General features: G+C 37.1%; 1 protein-coding gene and 1 pseudogene across 1 annotated transcript; one reads left to right on the forward strand and one right to left on the reverse strand.

Annotated features, from left to right (window-relative positions):
- Positions 1-3,790: 3,790 nt before the first annotated feature.
- Positions 3,791-4,199, reverse strand: LOC102734463 (large ribosomal subunit protein eL39-like). Its single transcript, XM_081809397.1, has one exon. The coding sequence runs from the start codon at positions 4,151-4,153 to the stop codon at positions 3,998-4,000; it is 156 nt and encodes a 51-aa protein (XP_081665523.1). The 5' UTR covers positions 4,154-4,199; the 3' UTR covers positions 3,791-3,997.
- Positions 4,200-5,356: 1,157 nt separating this feature from the next.
- On the forward strand, positions 5,357-6,037 carry LOC102734760 (ribosomal protein uL24-like pseudogene; annotated as a pseudogene).
- The last annotated feature ends 7,965 nt before the right edge of the window (positions 6,038-14,002 follow it).

Here is a 14,002-nt window from a genome sequence, read left to right on the forward strand (position 1 = left end):
CATGTTCATTGCAGCATTATTCACAAAAGCTAAGATATGGAAGCAACTTAAATGTTCATTGATAAATGAATTTGCACACAATGGACTATTATTCAGCATTAAAAAAAAATCCTGCCATTTGCAATAATGTGGATGAAACTGCCGAACATTTTATTAAGTGAAATAAGCCAGATACCAAAGGACAAATACTGCATGATTTTACTTGCATGCGGTGTCTAAAGTGGTCACACTCTAGGAAACAGAAGAGAATGGTGGTTTCCAGGGGTTGGGGCAAGGGGGAAATGAGGAGTTGCTGTTCAACAGGTATAAAGTTTCAGATAGACAAAATGAGTAAGTTCTAGAAATCTGCTGTAGAACATTTTACTTATAGTTAACAATATTGTGCACTTAAAACTTTAAGAGGGTAGGTCTCATATTAAGTGTTCTTACCACAATTAATAAAACCCATTATCGAATATGTTATATATACTGCTAGATATGTTTTGTCATTGTTTCACCTTTTTTTGTGTGTATATATATATATGATACATATACATATGACATTGTAGATGATGCGTATATCAGTCTATTGTATATTATATATATATATATATTTACATCTTTGTTATCATCTTTCTCATGTCTGGGTATCAGAGTAATGCTTGCATTACAAGCTGCTTTGAGGACCTTTCCTTTGTATGTGTTGGAAGGTTTTATATAGCACGCTATTACATTTTCTTTAAAAGTGTAGAGCAGGGGCGCCTGGGTGGCTCAATTGGTTAAGCGACTGCCTTCGCCTCAGGTCATGATCCCGGAGTCCCAGGATCGAGTCCCGCATCAGGCTTCCTGCTCATCGGGCAGTTTGCTTCTCCCTCTGACCCTCTCCCTTCTCGTGCTCTCTCTCTCTCTCAATCAAATAAATAAATAAAATCTTTAAAAAAACCACAATAATTAAAAAAAAGTATAGAGCAGGGTTTCTCAACTTTGGTACTATTGACATTTTGCGCTGGATACTTCTTTGTTGTGGGGATCTGCCCTGTGCTCTGTAGGATGTTTAGCAGCATCCCTGGTCTCTACCCACTAAATATTGGTAGGTGCCCTGTCCCTCAACTGTGACAAGCCACAATGTCTCCAGACCTTGCCAAATGTCCTCGGGGTGTGGTGGGGGGCAACTCCTCCGTATACACACTCACCAGTTGAGAATTGTTGGTATAAAAGAACTCTACCACTAACTGTTTGGGCCTGGAGCCTTTTTAAGGGGCTTTGAGAGTATTTCCTATCCCTTTCATGATTATTAGTCTTTCAAAGTTTTTTACTTCTTGTGCCAATTTTGGTATCTTTGATATTCTCACAAAACCATTTATTTTATCAATATAATCTTTCCTGTTTCCATTTTTTGTTTTTGAATTTTATTTTGTTTTCATTACCTTTGCCAGAGGTTTGTCTATTATCATTGTCTTTTTAATTTCACAAAGTTACTTCCTATTTCTTACCAAGTACTAGATATTATGCCATATGGATCAAACAAGTTCCTTACCATAATAAATCTCTGAGCTAATTGCAGGATACAGATTTGCAAACCTCTAGTTACAGTATGGTAACAGCATAGATTGGATCCTAGGAAAAGACAAGAAGGGTAACTAAATAATAGCTCTAGGGTCAGGGAAGGCTTACCAGAACCTGGAGCTGAGTCCTGAAAGATTTGAAGCAAAATAATCTTAGATGCAACTATGTGGAGCTGGTTAAAAATGTTCTAGAAATTCTATGAAAGGATAGCTGAGTATGGGAAGATGTTGGGGATAGGTTAGGTTTTGGACAGATGTGTGAGTGGTGGAGGTAATTTCAGGTGAGGAAAACTGCTGACGTAAAGCTTTAAACGAAAACCTAAAAAAAATTAAAGTGTCTCTTTATATTTGAAAGAAAAAAATGCTTTTGAAAATCTCCAGAATGAGTGACAAGAATATGTTTGTGCTGTATGAAAATCAGGATGCTAAAGTAGTTAGAGGGCAAAAACATCAAAGTCCACTTTCAATCATACTTATTCATTATATGTCTGCACATATCATACACTTCCCAACTCCCCTTGTCCTTTTATAACTTGTCCTTTTTTTGAAGTCCTACATCATTTACATAACTGGAGGGATTTTTCTGATGCCTGAGGAAACTTGGTCTTAATGTGAAAGAAAGTGTTCTACACCCGTTAGCATTAGTGTTATGGTCATTGTACATACGCTTCCCAAATGATTTTTATAAGGAATGGCACTATTCCCTTTGGACCCATCTGATTCCTGGCATGATTCATAGTCCTATCAGGCAGTGTGCACCAATGAGAGAGTGAGTCAAGGTCAGGGCCGCTGATGAGAAAAAGATTGGAGCGATAATATTTGTAAAATGAACCTGAGCTGAGGGTTTGGCTTCTTTTTACCTCTCTATAAATTTGAATGACCTGGGTTGTGATCTGCAAATGTGTACATTGCTTTTCAAGTCATCTTTTATACTGTTGTCTTCAGAATTGTAATGTGACTTGTTTACTTTTCTCCTGTGTTCATGTCACTAAACAGAACAGTTGAGTGGTATCATATCTTACCGAGGGGCAAGCGTACCAACCTTGCTGGGGAATCCCATGTGGCCTTAAAGAGGTAGGCCAGAAATAGTGGATCTAATCAGACTTTTACTAGGGGAATCTCTGATGAGGTTATATCAAAGACCTGTGCCAAGAGCTAAAAGTACTTGTACACCATTTGGCTATTTTTAGAGTGTGATCTATATGCAGTTAGTCAGTGTGGAGTGGGGTGGTACTCTCATTGGCTAGCAGTTCTTTGTGTCTATATAAGCATACTTATGTTTACTTTTGAATATCCTTTTCTTCCTGTATGCTTTTTCTCCTACAGTCCTGTCAGTGGGCCTTTATTCATTCTTCAGGCTATCATCCCAGTCATTTATGCTGGGAGACTGTGATTCTTTTCTCCTAGGTAGAGTTTGTCATTCCTTTTTTGTGACCCAACTGTAACATGTACATTCCTGTATCATTGAACTTAGCATACTTTATTGTAACATGTTTCTTTACATACTTGTCTGTCCTTGTAACTAATATACTCTTTGAAGGAAGGAACTTTGAAGCTGAGTGCCTAGCATGGTTACTATGAAGTGTTTTGGTAAATAAATTGAATGTTGCTCCATCTGCCCATGTACCTGACTTCTACATAACTGTGACATGTTCAGTGTTCAATGGTAATGGAAGTTTCCTTTGACTTGGGGTGAAGACCCCCATCTGTGACACCAAGTACTTTCTAATAGAACCTAAATGTATTATATTGTAATTTTCTTTTCTATCTCTGTTTCTTAAGATCTTTTGAGTACAGAGATTGTGCCAGGTTCATCTCTATACCCCCCAGAGCCTAGTGTCTACTTGGTTTATAATATATACTCAATAAATGTTGGATGGATGGATGGATGGAAGGATGGATAGATAGGTGGATGGGTAGATGATAATTGGAAGTAACATGATGGAACAGTGACTTAGAATTACAATATCTGGATGTAATCCATTATTAAGTGTTTGCTTTTGAACAAGTCACTTCACTATTTGAAGTCTCAGTTTCTCAATTATAAAGTAGAAACAATAATCCTTATTCTGCCTTCCTCAGTGGGTTAGTGTGAAGAAAAAGATCACAATAAAATAATAGCTGTGAGATTTAAAAAGTACTTTTAATGGTCTGTGCAAAGTTATAGGTGATTGAAAAAGAAAAGCAAGTCAAAGAAAGACCTAACTTTATCATTTCTATGTAAAGCTGGAATAGTCTTTTTTTTTTTTTTTAGAGGTGAAAGGTCTCGCATTTATTACCGAACCAACCTACTGGTGCAGAGGCATAGTCACAGAGAAAAATCATTTCCATGATAAGACAAGTCTACGGCCAGGTAGGAAGGATGTTCACAGAATGATAGAACACATGATCTTCACGCAGCTTAATTAAATATGTGTGCCAATCAAGTGTGTCATCTCATGATGTGTGACGCCTTATAGACCCAGCTTGGTTCTTCTCCAGTGCCTCCTCTTGGAGTTGTACCTGATCTTATTACCAGTTTTCATCCAAATCCACTGGGGAATGGGACGATTCTGCTTTTGTTTCTTGGCCAGGAATCGCTTGATTCTGAAAGTCTTGTGAGAAGACATGGCGAGAAGCAGCCAGCCACGCAGAGCAGGATGGCGGCGAAAAAGAGATGGAATAGTCTTTTATAAGATTTAAAAATTCTTTAGATAGTGGGACACAATGTACTGATGCTGGGATAGATGAAAGGCAAAATTCTGTTTCTTACAGCTCCAAATGAGAGAAGGCTGCCAGGCAGGGCCACACAGCAGGTTGCATTTGGGGATAGGGTAACAGCAAGCTTGGAGCTGTAGAGGGCAGCTTATGTATCACAAGTGGGGTGGGGTTAGCTAGGTTTTGTGGGCTTCCTGTGGATTGGTTAACTTGAATAAATTCTTGTACTCTTGGGGGCTTTTCCTAGTTGTCTGGTATCTGGCTCCTGGGGTGGTTAGAGAAGGTACATAGGGGCCCAGAGTGTGAGAGCCTGATAAGGGAAGTAGTTGGGATAAGGACTTAATTAGCTGTTCAAGAAGGGGAACTGGCCTCTAGCCAGGGCCTCAAAACTGGCTTAAGACAGCCTTAAAAAAATATATTAAAGTCTAAGGATCTCTAATGTGCATATTTTATGTATAACATCTACATGAGAAATGTTTTTCCCACAGAGACTCCTAGTTTCCATCTAAATCAGTGGATAATATAGATACTGAGGACAGTGGTGGGGTTGCTGTCATCTAAACATGTCTAATTCTCACCTGTTTCACTCAAGCTTCCTGATAAAACTGAAGCATTATAGACATACTCCAGACTTTGTATTTTAATCCTCCACTTTCAAAATTTATTAGTTTTCTGATCATATAATACCAAAAATGCAAGGTTGTTGCTAAGATTGAAGATTATATATACATATGTGTATATATATAAATATAGTACCTATCACAGAGATTTTAAATATTTGGTAACCCTTAATGAATAAATGGATCTAGGCAACATTTAATAGTAGGTGCTAAAAAATTACAAATGAGAAACAACCTGAGAGAATATACCCCCAGATAGAGGTACACAAACCTCCTATAAAATCATCTTGTGAAAGAAATAGCAATGAACAGGAAATACAGAAGACAGAAGAACATATGAATGAAAATCAAATGAATGAAATCAGCAAAACCCAGACAGTAGAAAGTTATTCAGGGAAAAATGTGTTAGTTTCCTATGGCTGCTGTAACAAATATCTGGATAATTGTAGCTTTAAAAAAGCAGAAATTTGACATAACGGGCGCAAGACGGTCAGCATGAAGTTCAACCCCTTCGTTACCTCAGACCGCAGCAAAAACCGCAAAAGCCACTTCAATGCGCCCTTGCACATGCGCAGGAAGATTATGTCTTCCCCACTCTCCGAGGAGCTGCGGCGGAAGTACAGCGTCCGCTCCATGCCCATCCGCAAGGACGACGAGGTCCAGGTGGTTCGAGGACACTACAAAGGTCAGCAAATTGGCAAGGTGGTCCAGGTGTACAGAAAGAAATATGTCATCTACATCGGGCGGGTGCAGCGTGAGAAGGCTAATGGGACAACTGTGCATGTGGGCATTCATCCGAGCAAGGTGGTTATTACCAGGCTAAAGCTGGACAAAGATGGGAAGAAAATTCTCAAACGCAAAGCCAAATCTCGACAGGTTGGAAAAGAGAAAGGCAAATATAAGGAAGAACTTATTGAGAAAATGCAGGAGTGAATGTAACCTGTTGTGCAAGCACAGTTTAACTGTAGACCTTTAGCCTGGTGTGTGTTTCTTTGAAACTTTTCAAGACATCTGCCAAACATTTCATCTCCTTCCTGTTTTGCTATTGATAATGTAGCTTTGTAAATCCACTTTTGCTGTTTTGATTAATAATTTTATGAATAACAATTGAAAATGTTTCCTAATTCCACGGGGAGTTTGCATTGTTTTATAGATAAAATCCATCTTACTATCAAAAAAAAAAAAAGCAGAAATTTATTCTCTCACAGTTCTGGAGGCCAGAGGTTTTAAATAAGTATCACTGGGCTGAAATCAGGGTGTCAGCAGGGCCATATTCTCCCCAAAGGTTCTAGAAAAGAATCTGTTCCTTGTCTCTTCCAGCTTCTGGTGGCTGCCAGCATTCCTTGGTTTGTGGCCACATCACTTCAATCTCTGTGTCCCTAGTCATGTTGGATTCTTTTTTTGTGTATGTAAAATCTCTCTCTGCCTCTCACTTGTAAGGACCTTTGTGATTGCATTTAGGGATTGCCCAGATAATCTAGGATAATCTCCCTTTTACAAGATCCTTAATTTAACAATATCTGCACCCCCCCCCCTTTGCCAGTTAAGTTTACATTCTAGGTTTCCACAGATTAGGATGTGCATACCTTTGAGAGGAGGTATTTTTCAGCCTACCACAGAAACCAATCCAGTTTTCCATTAAAAAAAGAGGGAAAGAATAGAAAGGCAAATTATAGATTATAAGAGATTTAAGATATTTGCAAACCATCTGAATATATGGAACTTGTTGATCCTGATTCAAACAAATACACTAAAAAATAGAAGACAACTAATACAACAAATACCAACTTGAGCACCAAGTGGTATTTCATGATGATAAGGAATTATTACTTTTTTTCTGGGTGATAGTGGTATAGTGGTAATTTTTAATGGCAGAATCCTTATCTTCTGGAAATATATGATGGGATAGTTAATTACAAATGAAACAATATTATATTTCCATAAAAGCAAGATTTAATAAAAATTTATTGCAAAGCTTGGGAAGTGGTAACAGCTAAATAATAGTAGCTGCTATTATGAGAATTACAATTCAGTTTTGAAATTAATGAGACCAATATTCCAGTGGAAAAAGAATTATATTTTACTACCTCATTGGGTTTTTATATGTATTTTATATTGATATTTATTTTATTTATAACTTCTCTATAATTTAGATATTTATTCATCACAAGTAGTCAAATAGCAATTGATCATATGTATATATACACACACACCTGCATATATACATATATATTAAAATATGTAATATATATTAAAATATATAGATATATAATATATTAAAATATATATTACTCATGGTTCAGAGAAACAGAACCAATAGGATATGTGTGTATGTTTATGTTTTGTCTCTGTGTATAATATTTTATTATAAGGTATTGGATCACATGGTTATGGAGGTTGAGAAGCCCTAAGATATGCAGTTGGCAAGCTGGAGACCTAGGAGAGCTGGTGGTATAGTTATAGTCTGAAACCAAAGGAATGAGAACCAGGAGAGCCAGTGGCATAATTCTTGTCCAAAGCTTAGCAGGCTTGAGACCTAGGAAGAAACAATTTTTCAGTTCAGTTTCAAAGGCAGGAAAAAGCCAATGTCCCAGCTCAAACCACTCAGGCAGCAGAAGTTCCTTCTTACTTAGCCTTTTTGTTCTGTTCAGGTCTTCAATTGACTGGATGAGGACCAGTCACATTAGGGAGGACAACATGCTTTACTCAGTCTCCCAATTTAAATGTTAACCTCATTGAAAAAGATCCTCACAGAAATACTCAGAAAGTTTGACCAAATATCTAGGTACCATGTGGTCCACAAGTTGATACATAAAATTAACCATCACACATGTATATATTATACACTTCTTATATGTGTGTATATATGCATGTATTTTATACACACATAATTTTTCTTACTTGATGTTGTTTTAGGTCAGATTCCCCTGGGAACCAGACTCAGACTAAGACCAAGGCACTCATTTTTGTAGGTTCCAGGATGGCTAGCTGCTGCTGTAGGCTCAGTGTGAGACCCTCTCTGGGACTAGCCCTTGGCTAAAGGGAACCACTTTGTTCACAGTTATGTTCCCTTCCTAAGGGCAGAGAATATGCAATGAGTAGTTAACGTGGGAATAAAAATGTCCAGTTCCCTTGTCTTAACTAAATACTATTCTGAAGGGTCATCCTGGCTGTTCTACTTGTCTGTTTACTATCATAATTGGATAAAGTAGCAGCAAAAGACACATAATTGGATTACCTGGGTGCCAAGCATATTCTTCTCTGCCCCCATTATTCAACAGTAGCCCTATCTCATACTGATTATCAGGGTCAATTACCCCTATTATGATGCTGAGTCCTTGTTGTACCTGTTGCTCTCTTACAATGAAAGACTCAAAGAAACTGTGCAGCAGTCATAAGTTTTAAGTTTAGTAGCAGTGTTACTGTTACCTTGGTGAAAGCATTCCTTATATAGGAACCAAGACCCCTAGAACGAGAGTAAAGAAATTTCAGGGATGGGCAGCACAAATTTCTTATGTGGGTCCCAGGAAGTAATTATTAACAGAGCCATTCCTATTATCCCCCACTGGTTCCTAAACTCATCAAGTCTACCTTTTGGTAACACAGCACCATATGATGGTCAGTGATTTAGAGTGTCCTCTCCAAGCTCTAGTTTCAGCTGCACCTTTGAAAAGTCATTCCATGGGCCATAACATATATCCTAACAAATTGAAAAGAATAGAAATTATACAGTGTCTGCTCTCTGAGCACAATGGAATTAAACTAGAAATCAATAACAAGAGAACAACTGGAAAATCCCCAAATATGTGGAGATTAATCAAACACATCTAAATACCACCTAGGTCAAAGAAATCTAAAGAAAAAATTTAAAATATTTTGAACTAAATTAAAGTGAAGACACAATTTTTTTTAAGATTTATTCACTTATTCAAGAGAGAGTGTGGGGGAGGGGCAGAGGGAGAAGAGGAGAGACTCTCAAGCAGACTCCCCACAGAGCCCGAGGTGGGGATCAATCCCACAACCCTGAGATCATGACCTGAGCCAAAACCAAGAGTTGGACACTCAACTGACTGTGCCACCCAGGCACCCCTAGAATGAAGGCACAATTTATCAAAATTTGTGTGATGCAGTGAGAGCAGTTCTTAGAGGGAAATTTATAGCATTGACTGCATATATTAAAAAGAAGAAAGATCTAAAATCATTAATCTAAATTTCTACTTTAGGAAACTAGAAAAAGAGCAAATTAAATTCAAAGTAAGCAAAAGAAAAGAAAAGAAATAAAAGCTCTGCAGATCCAAGAGTAAATGACAATTATATAAAATACACACACAACTAGAAGTTTTATGATTAAAATCTCATGTTCTTATTAGGCATTTCTTGAAACTATCATAAGTACAATACGAGATTAAGTATAGATAGACAAGGTAGTGAAAATATTACAATAATGAAAAATTTAAAACCCCTTTATTATGCCAAAAAGCACAAGAAAATTGAAGAACAGAATGATTTTGTTTATGTAACTGATTTCTTGTCTCTGAACTCAGTAGGAGCCTGGTCTGGAGTATTCCTCTACCAAAATGTCAATTTGAAGTTAATGACAACTATTTGAGTTCCTATATATATCTGGCACTATGTCTTGTGCTTTATATGTATTCTATGTTAAACAACAACTTTTTGAGTTGCTATGGCTATTTTCCTCATTGCATAGATTACAGGATCTAGAATCTTTTATCTCAGCAGGCCATAGAAACAAGAATATTTCAACAAAGCATCTGCTAGGCTTATGAAAAAGGCACTGCAGATTTTACTGTTGTGTTTAATCATTTATGAATCTCAGTTTAACTTCTGTCTCTTGCTGAAGAAAGGAGAGACTGTGGAGTGTTCAGTTAAAAAGAAAAAGAATTAGAGCAACAATAAAATTGGAAACAGGCAATTAATAGAGAAAATCAATGAAACCAAACGCTGGATCTTTGTAAATATCAATAAAATCGATAAGCCTCTAGCCAGACTATACCAAAAAAAAGATAATACAGGTTACTAATATCAGAAATGAAAGAGAAGACATCACTCTAGAAACCATGGAAATTAAAAGGATAATAAAGGAATACTGTGAACAACTCAGTGCTCACAAATTTGATAACCAGATGAAATGGACCAATTCCTTGAATTACAATCTGTGAAAACTCATAGTGGAAGAAATAAACAATCTGAATAGGCCTATATCTATTAAAGAAATGGAATCAATAATTAATAACCTTCCAAAAGTGAAAGCACTGCACCCAGATAGTCTTACTGGTGAATCGTAAGACAGTTAAGGAAGAAATTATACCACTTATCTATAGTCTCTTTCAGAGGATGGAAACAAAGAGAATACTTCTTAACTCATTCTATGAGGCCAATGATACTCTAATTCCAAAACCGTACAGAGACATTACAAGAAAAGAAAACTACAGACTAGTACCTCCCATGAACATAGATTCAAAAATCCTCAACAAAACATTAGCAAATCAAATTTTTTAAAGTATATAAAAAGAATTATATAACATGACAAAATGAGATTTATCCCAGGTATGCAAGGCTGGTTCAGATGTTAAAAATCAATTAATGTAATCCATCACATCAACAGGCTAAGAAAGAAAAATTACATGATTATATTATTTGGCAAAATCCAACACTCATTCAGGATAAAAACTCTCAGAAAATTAGGAACAGAGGGGAACTTTCTAAACTTGATAAAGAATATCTATAAAAAACCTACAGCTAACATCATAATCAATGGTGGGAAACTGGAAGTTTTCCCACTAAGATAGGTACAAAGCAAGGGTGTACCCACTTACCACTCCTTTTCAACATCATACTGAAGTCCTTGCTAATGCAATAAGGCAAGAAAGGAAATAAAAGATCGATCTATCTATCTATCTATCTATCTATCTATCTATCTATCTATGGAAAGAAAACCTAAAACTGTCTTTGTTGGAAGATGATATGATTATGTAGAAAATCTGAAAGAATTGACAAAAGCTCGTGTAATTAATAAGCAATTGCAGCAAGGTTGCAGGATACAAGATTAATATGCAAGTCAATTGCTTTCCTATAAGCCAACAATGTACAAGTGGAGCTTAAAATTAAAAAGACAATGCTATTTACATTAACACCCAAATGAATGAAATACCTAAATATAAATCTAACCAAGTATGTACTAGATTTAAAGGAGGAAAACTGCAAAACTCTGATGAACTAAATAGATATACCATATTCATGGGAAGGAATACTGAATATTATCAAGATGTCAGTTCTTCCAATTTGATCTGTAGAGTCAATGCAATCCCACTCAAAATCCCAGCAAGTTATTCTATGGATATCAACAAACCGATTTTAAGCTTTATATGGAGAGGCAGCCTCTATGACCTCAGGATGGTCTCTAGTTGATAGTAAGAAGATCTCTGTTTTACAAAGAGATGAGTTCTTCCAACAACCATGCAAACTTAGAAGAAAATCTTCCAAAGAAAAATGCAAGCTTGGAGAAAATCTTGAGCCCTAGGAAGGATTGTACCCTGTGAGAGATCCTGAAGCATTAGACCCAGTTGAACCATGCCTTGATTCCTAACCCGTGGGAACTGTGGTAGAATAAATGTGTATTGCAAGCACTCAGTTTATGGTAATTTGTTACAGAGAAAAATGAAACTAATGTAGTAACCCTTTGAGTTTCTCAAAACTGCTAGTTCCTTTGTTGCCAGTGCATTCCATATTGTTTTGGTAGATAGATTATCCTCTGGACTTTCTGCAGAATATGATGAGTTGTTGAGTATTCTGGTCTTATATTGTAAATCTACTCTAGCATGCCCACTTCTCTGAGCTTTTTGATTCCTTCCCCTACCATCTTCCATGGCAATCCTGACATGTATTTTTCAGTTGGAGTGGGCACTTTTTCCATGTTTCCAGAAGCCATTCTAGTAGCATGTCATCACTCTCCCCTGCTTTTGCTAGATTATTAAACCTTTAATAATGGGGCATTTCTCCCATATTGATAAACTCACCATTTCCAACTGTATTGTTCCCCTTGATTCAGTATCTTCAGGGTCTAGCCCCATATATACCTTCCTGCTAGATTAGATCTTCTAGTTCATTCAGTGTATAGTTACTTTTCCTTCTTTTGGCCAGACCAGTACTTTCCCCAGCTAGATTATGTTATGACTTCACCTTAGTTATTTGTCTGTTGGCCAGGAAGGGAGGTGGGGATTGTCTTGCAAGGCAAGTGGCTTGTGCATTGTCTTTAAGCAATGGGTGAATACTACTTTACTTTTTTATTGAACTATAATTGACATACAATATTATATTTTAGGTATGCAAGATAGTGATTCAATATTTTTGTAGATTAGGAAATGATCACCATGGTAGGTCGTTACTGTCACCATACAAAATTATTATATTATTGATTATATTCTCTATGCTGTACTTTATATCATTATGACTTATTTTATAACTAGAAATTTGTACCTTGTAATACCCTTCATGTATTTCACTTGTTCCTGAGCCCCCCTCCCTCTGGCAACCACCAGTTTATTCTCTGTATCTGTGAATCTGTTTCTGTTTTGTTCATTTATTTTGTTTTGTTTTGTTTTAAGATTCCACATGTAAGTGAAATCATATGGTATTTGTCTTTCTCTGTATGACTTATTTCACTTAGCATAATACCCTCTAGCTCCATCCATGATACAAATGGCAAGATTTCATTCTTTATGGCTGAATAAGTGTAAATGCTACTTTAACAGAGAGCAGTGGACTCCTTTTGCAGTCCCAGTGGGTTCAAGGGAATCTGGGGATTCAAGAATTTCAAGTATATTGATGCATATGTCCTTATCCCAAGATTCAGAGTCCCTTTTCTCCCTTATGATTGTCCTGTCTTTGATACAGTATCGAGAATTTCAGCTTCTCGAGCTCCTCCACTTTTATAATTAAGTCTGCCCTCCAGCTGCAGACAATGAGTTTCTTTATATGCTGCCTTGGAAGCCCTCTGACTTTCACGTTTTGCCTTAAATTGGTGATTTATCAGCCTCATCCTTTTATTGTTCTCTCCAGTGCATCAATAATACCCACAAAAGTCATCCAATTCCATATTCCCTATAATTACTACTCAACTCAAGTCATTCAAATGTCTGAGATATTGTGCACACTGTAGTATTCCTCTCCATTCCATATTCCATTCCAGTTCACCAGCAGTGACTGTGTTAACAATTGTACTGCTACATTATACCAATGGCTATTAGTACTCCACTTACCACTACAGATGAAGTCCTCCTATCTGTCTGACCAGTGAGAGATTTAGCTTTAAGATACCATATTTAATACTACTTCTTAGGATTATTACTAATGTGAATTGTCTTGGGTCAGGTTTCCCAAGAAAACAAATAGTTGCGTACAAGAGGTTTATTGGAGAATGATCCCAGGAGTAGCATCTTTAAGAGAGTGAGAAGCCAGATGTGCAGAGGGGAATATAAACCTTGATATGGCTGCAGTCAGGCTTTAGGCTATCTAACAGGGCTATCTAGAGCTAGAATTGTCCCTCAGAATTGTCCTGAATTGAGGCAAGGGGGTCAGGTCTTTGTCCCCCCTACACTAACCAGTCATTAGGTGCAGGCTGCTGCCAAGGAGGGGCCATAATTTTGGGCAAGGTGGCTTCTTTAGGTCAAGTCTCAGAGGGGGACTCAGCTATGAGCCATTAGTACCCCCACTCCTGCAAATGGGGGACAGAGTGGCTTGATCCTGATGGGGATATCTGGCTAGAGAACTGCACTGTGTACTACGATTTCTAAAGTCTGTGATTATAGATTGTATTGTAGTTAAGGAGGTTTTCTCTTCAAGCTTAGATAGTTTTTCAATAGAACACTTAAAACAGAATGAACCATTTAACTGTATTTTTTTCAGACAATAAATATTTATGGAATGTTTACTATGCCAGGCACTATGATAGGCACCATGGCTACAACCATAAACACTACACAATTGAAAGTATAAAACCATCCCCTTCAGTCCTGCCAGATGGAGGCTGTGAATTAGAATCATCCTTGACTTAGAATGTAGTCATTATAAACATTATTTTGAAAGCTTCAGTTGTATCTTTCTGTAGTTCAGGGAAAGGCT

The sequence above is a fragment of the Leptonychotes weddellii genome, chromosome X (assembly GCF_054177405.1).
Source record: "Leptonychotes weddellii isolate Sample4059 chromosome X, ASM5417740v2, whole genome shotgun sequence".
Taxonomy (NCBI): Eukaryota; Metazoa; Chordata; class Mammalia; order Carnivora; family Phocidae; genus Leptonychotes; species Leptonychotes weddellii.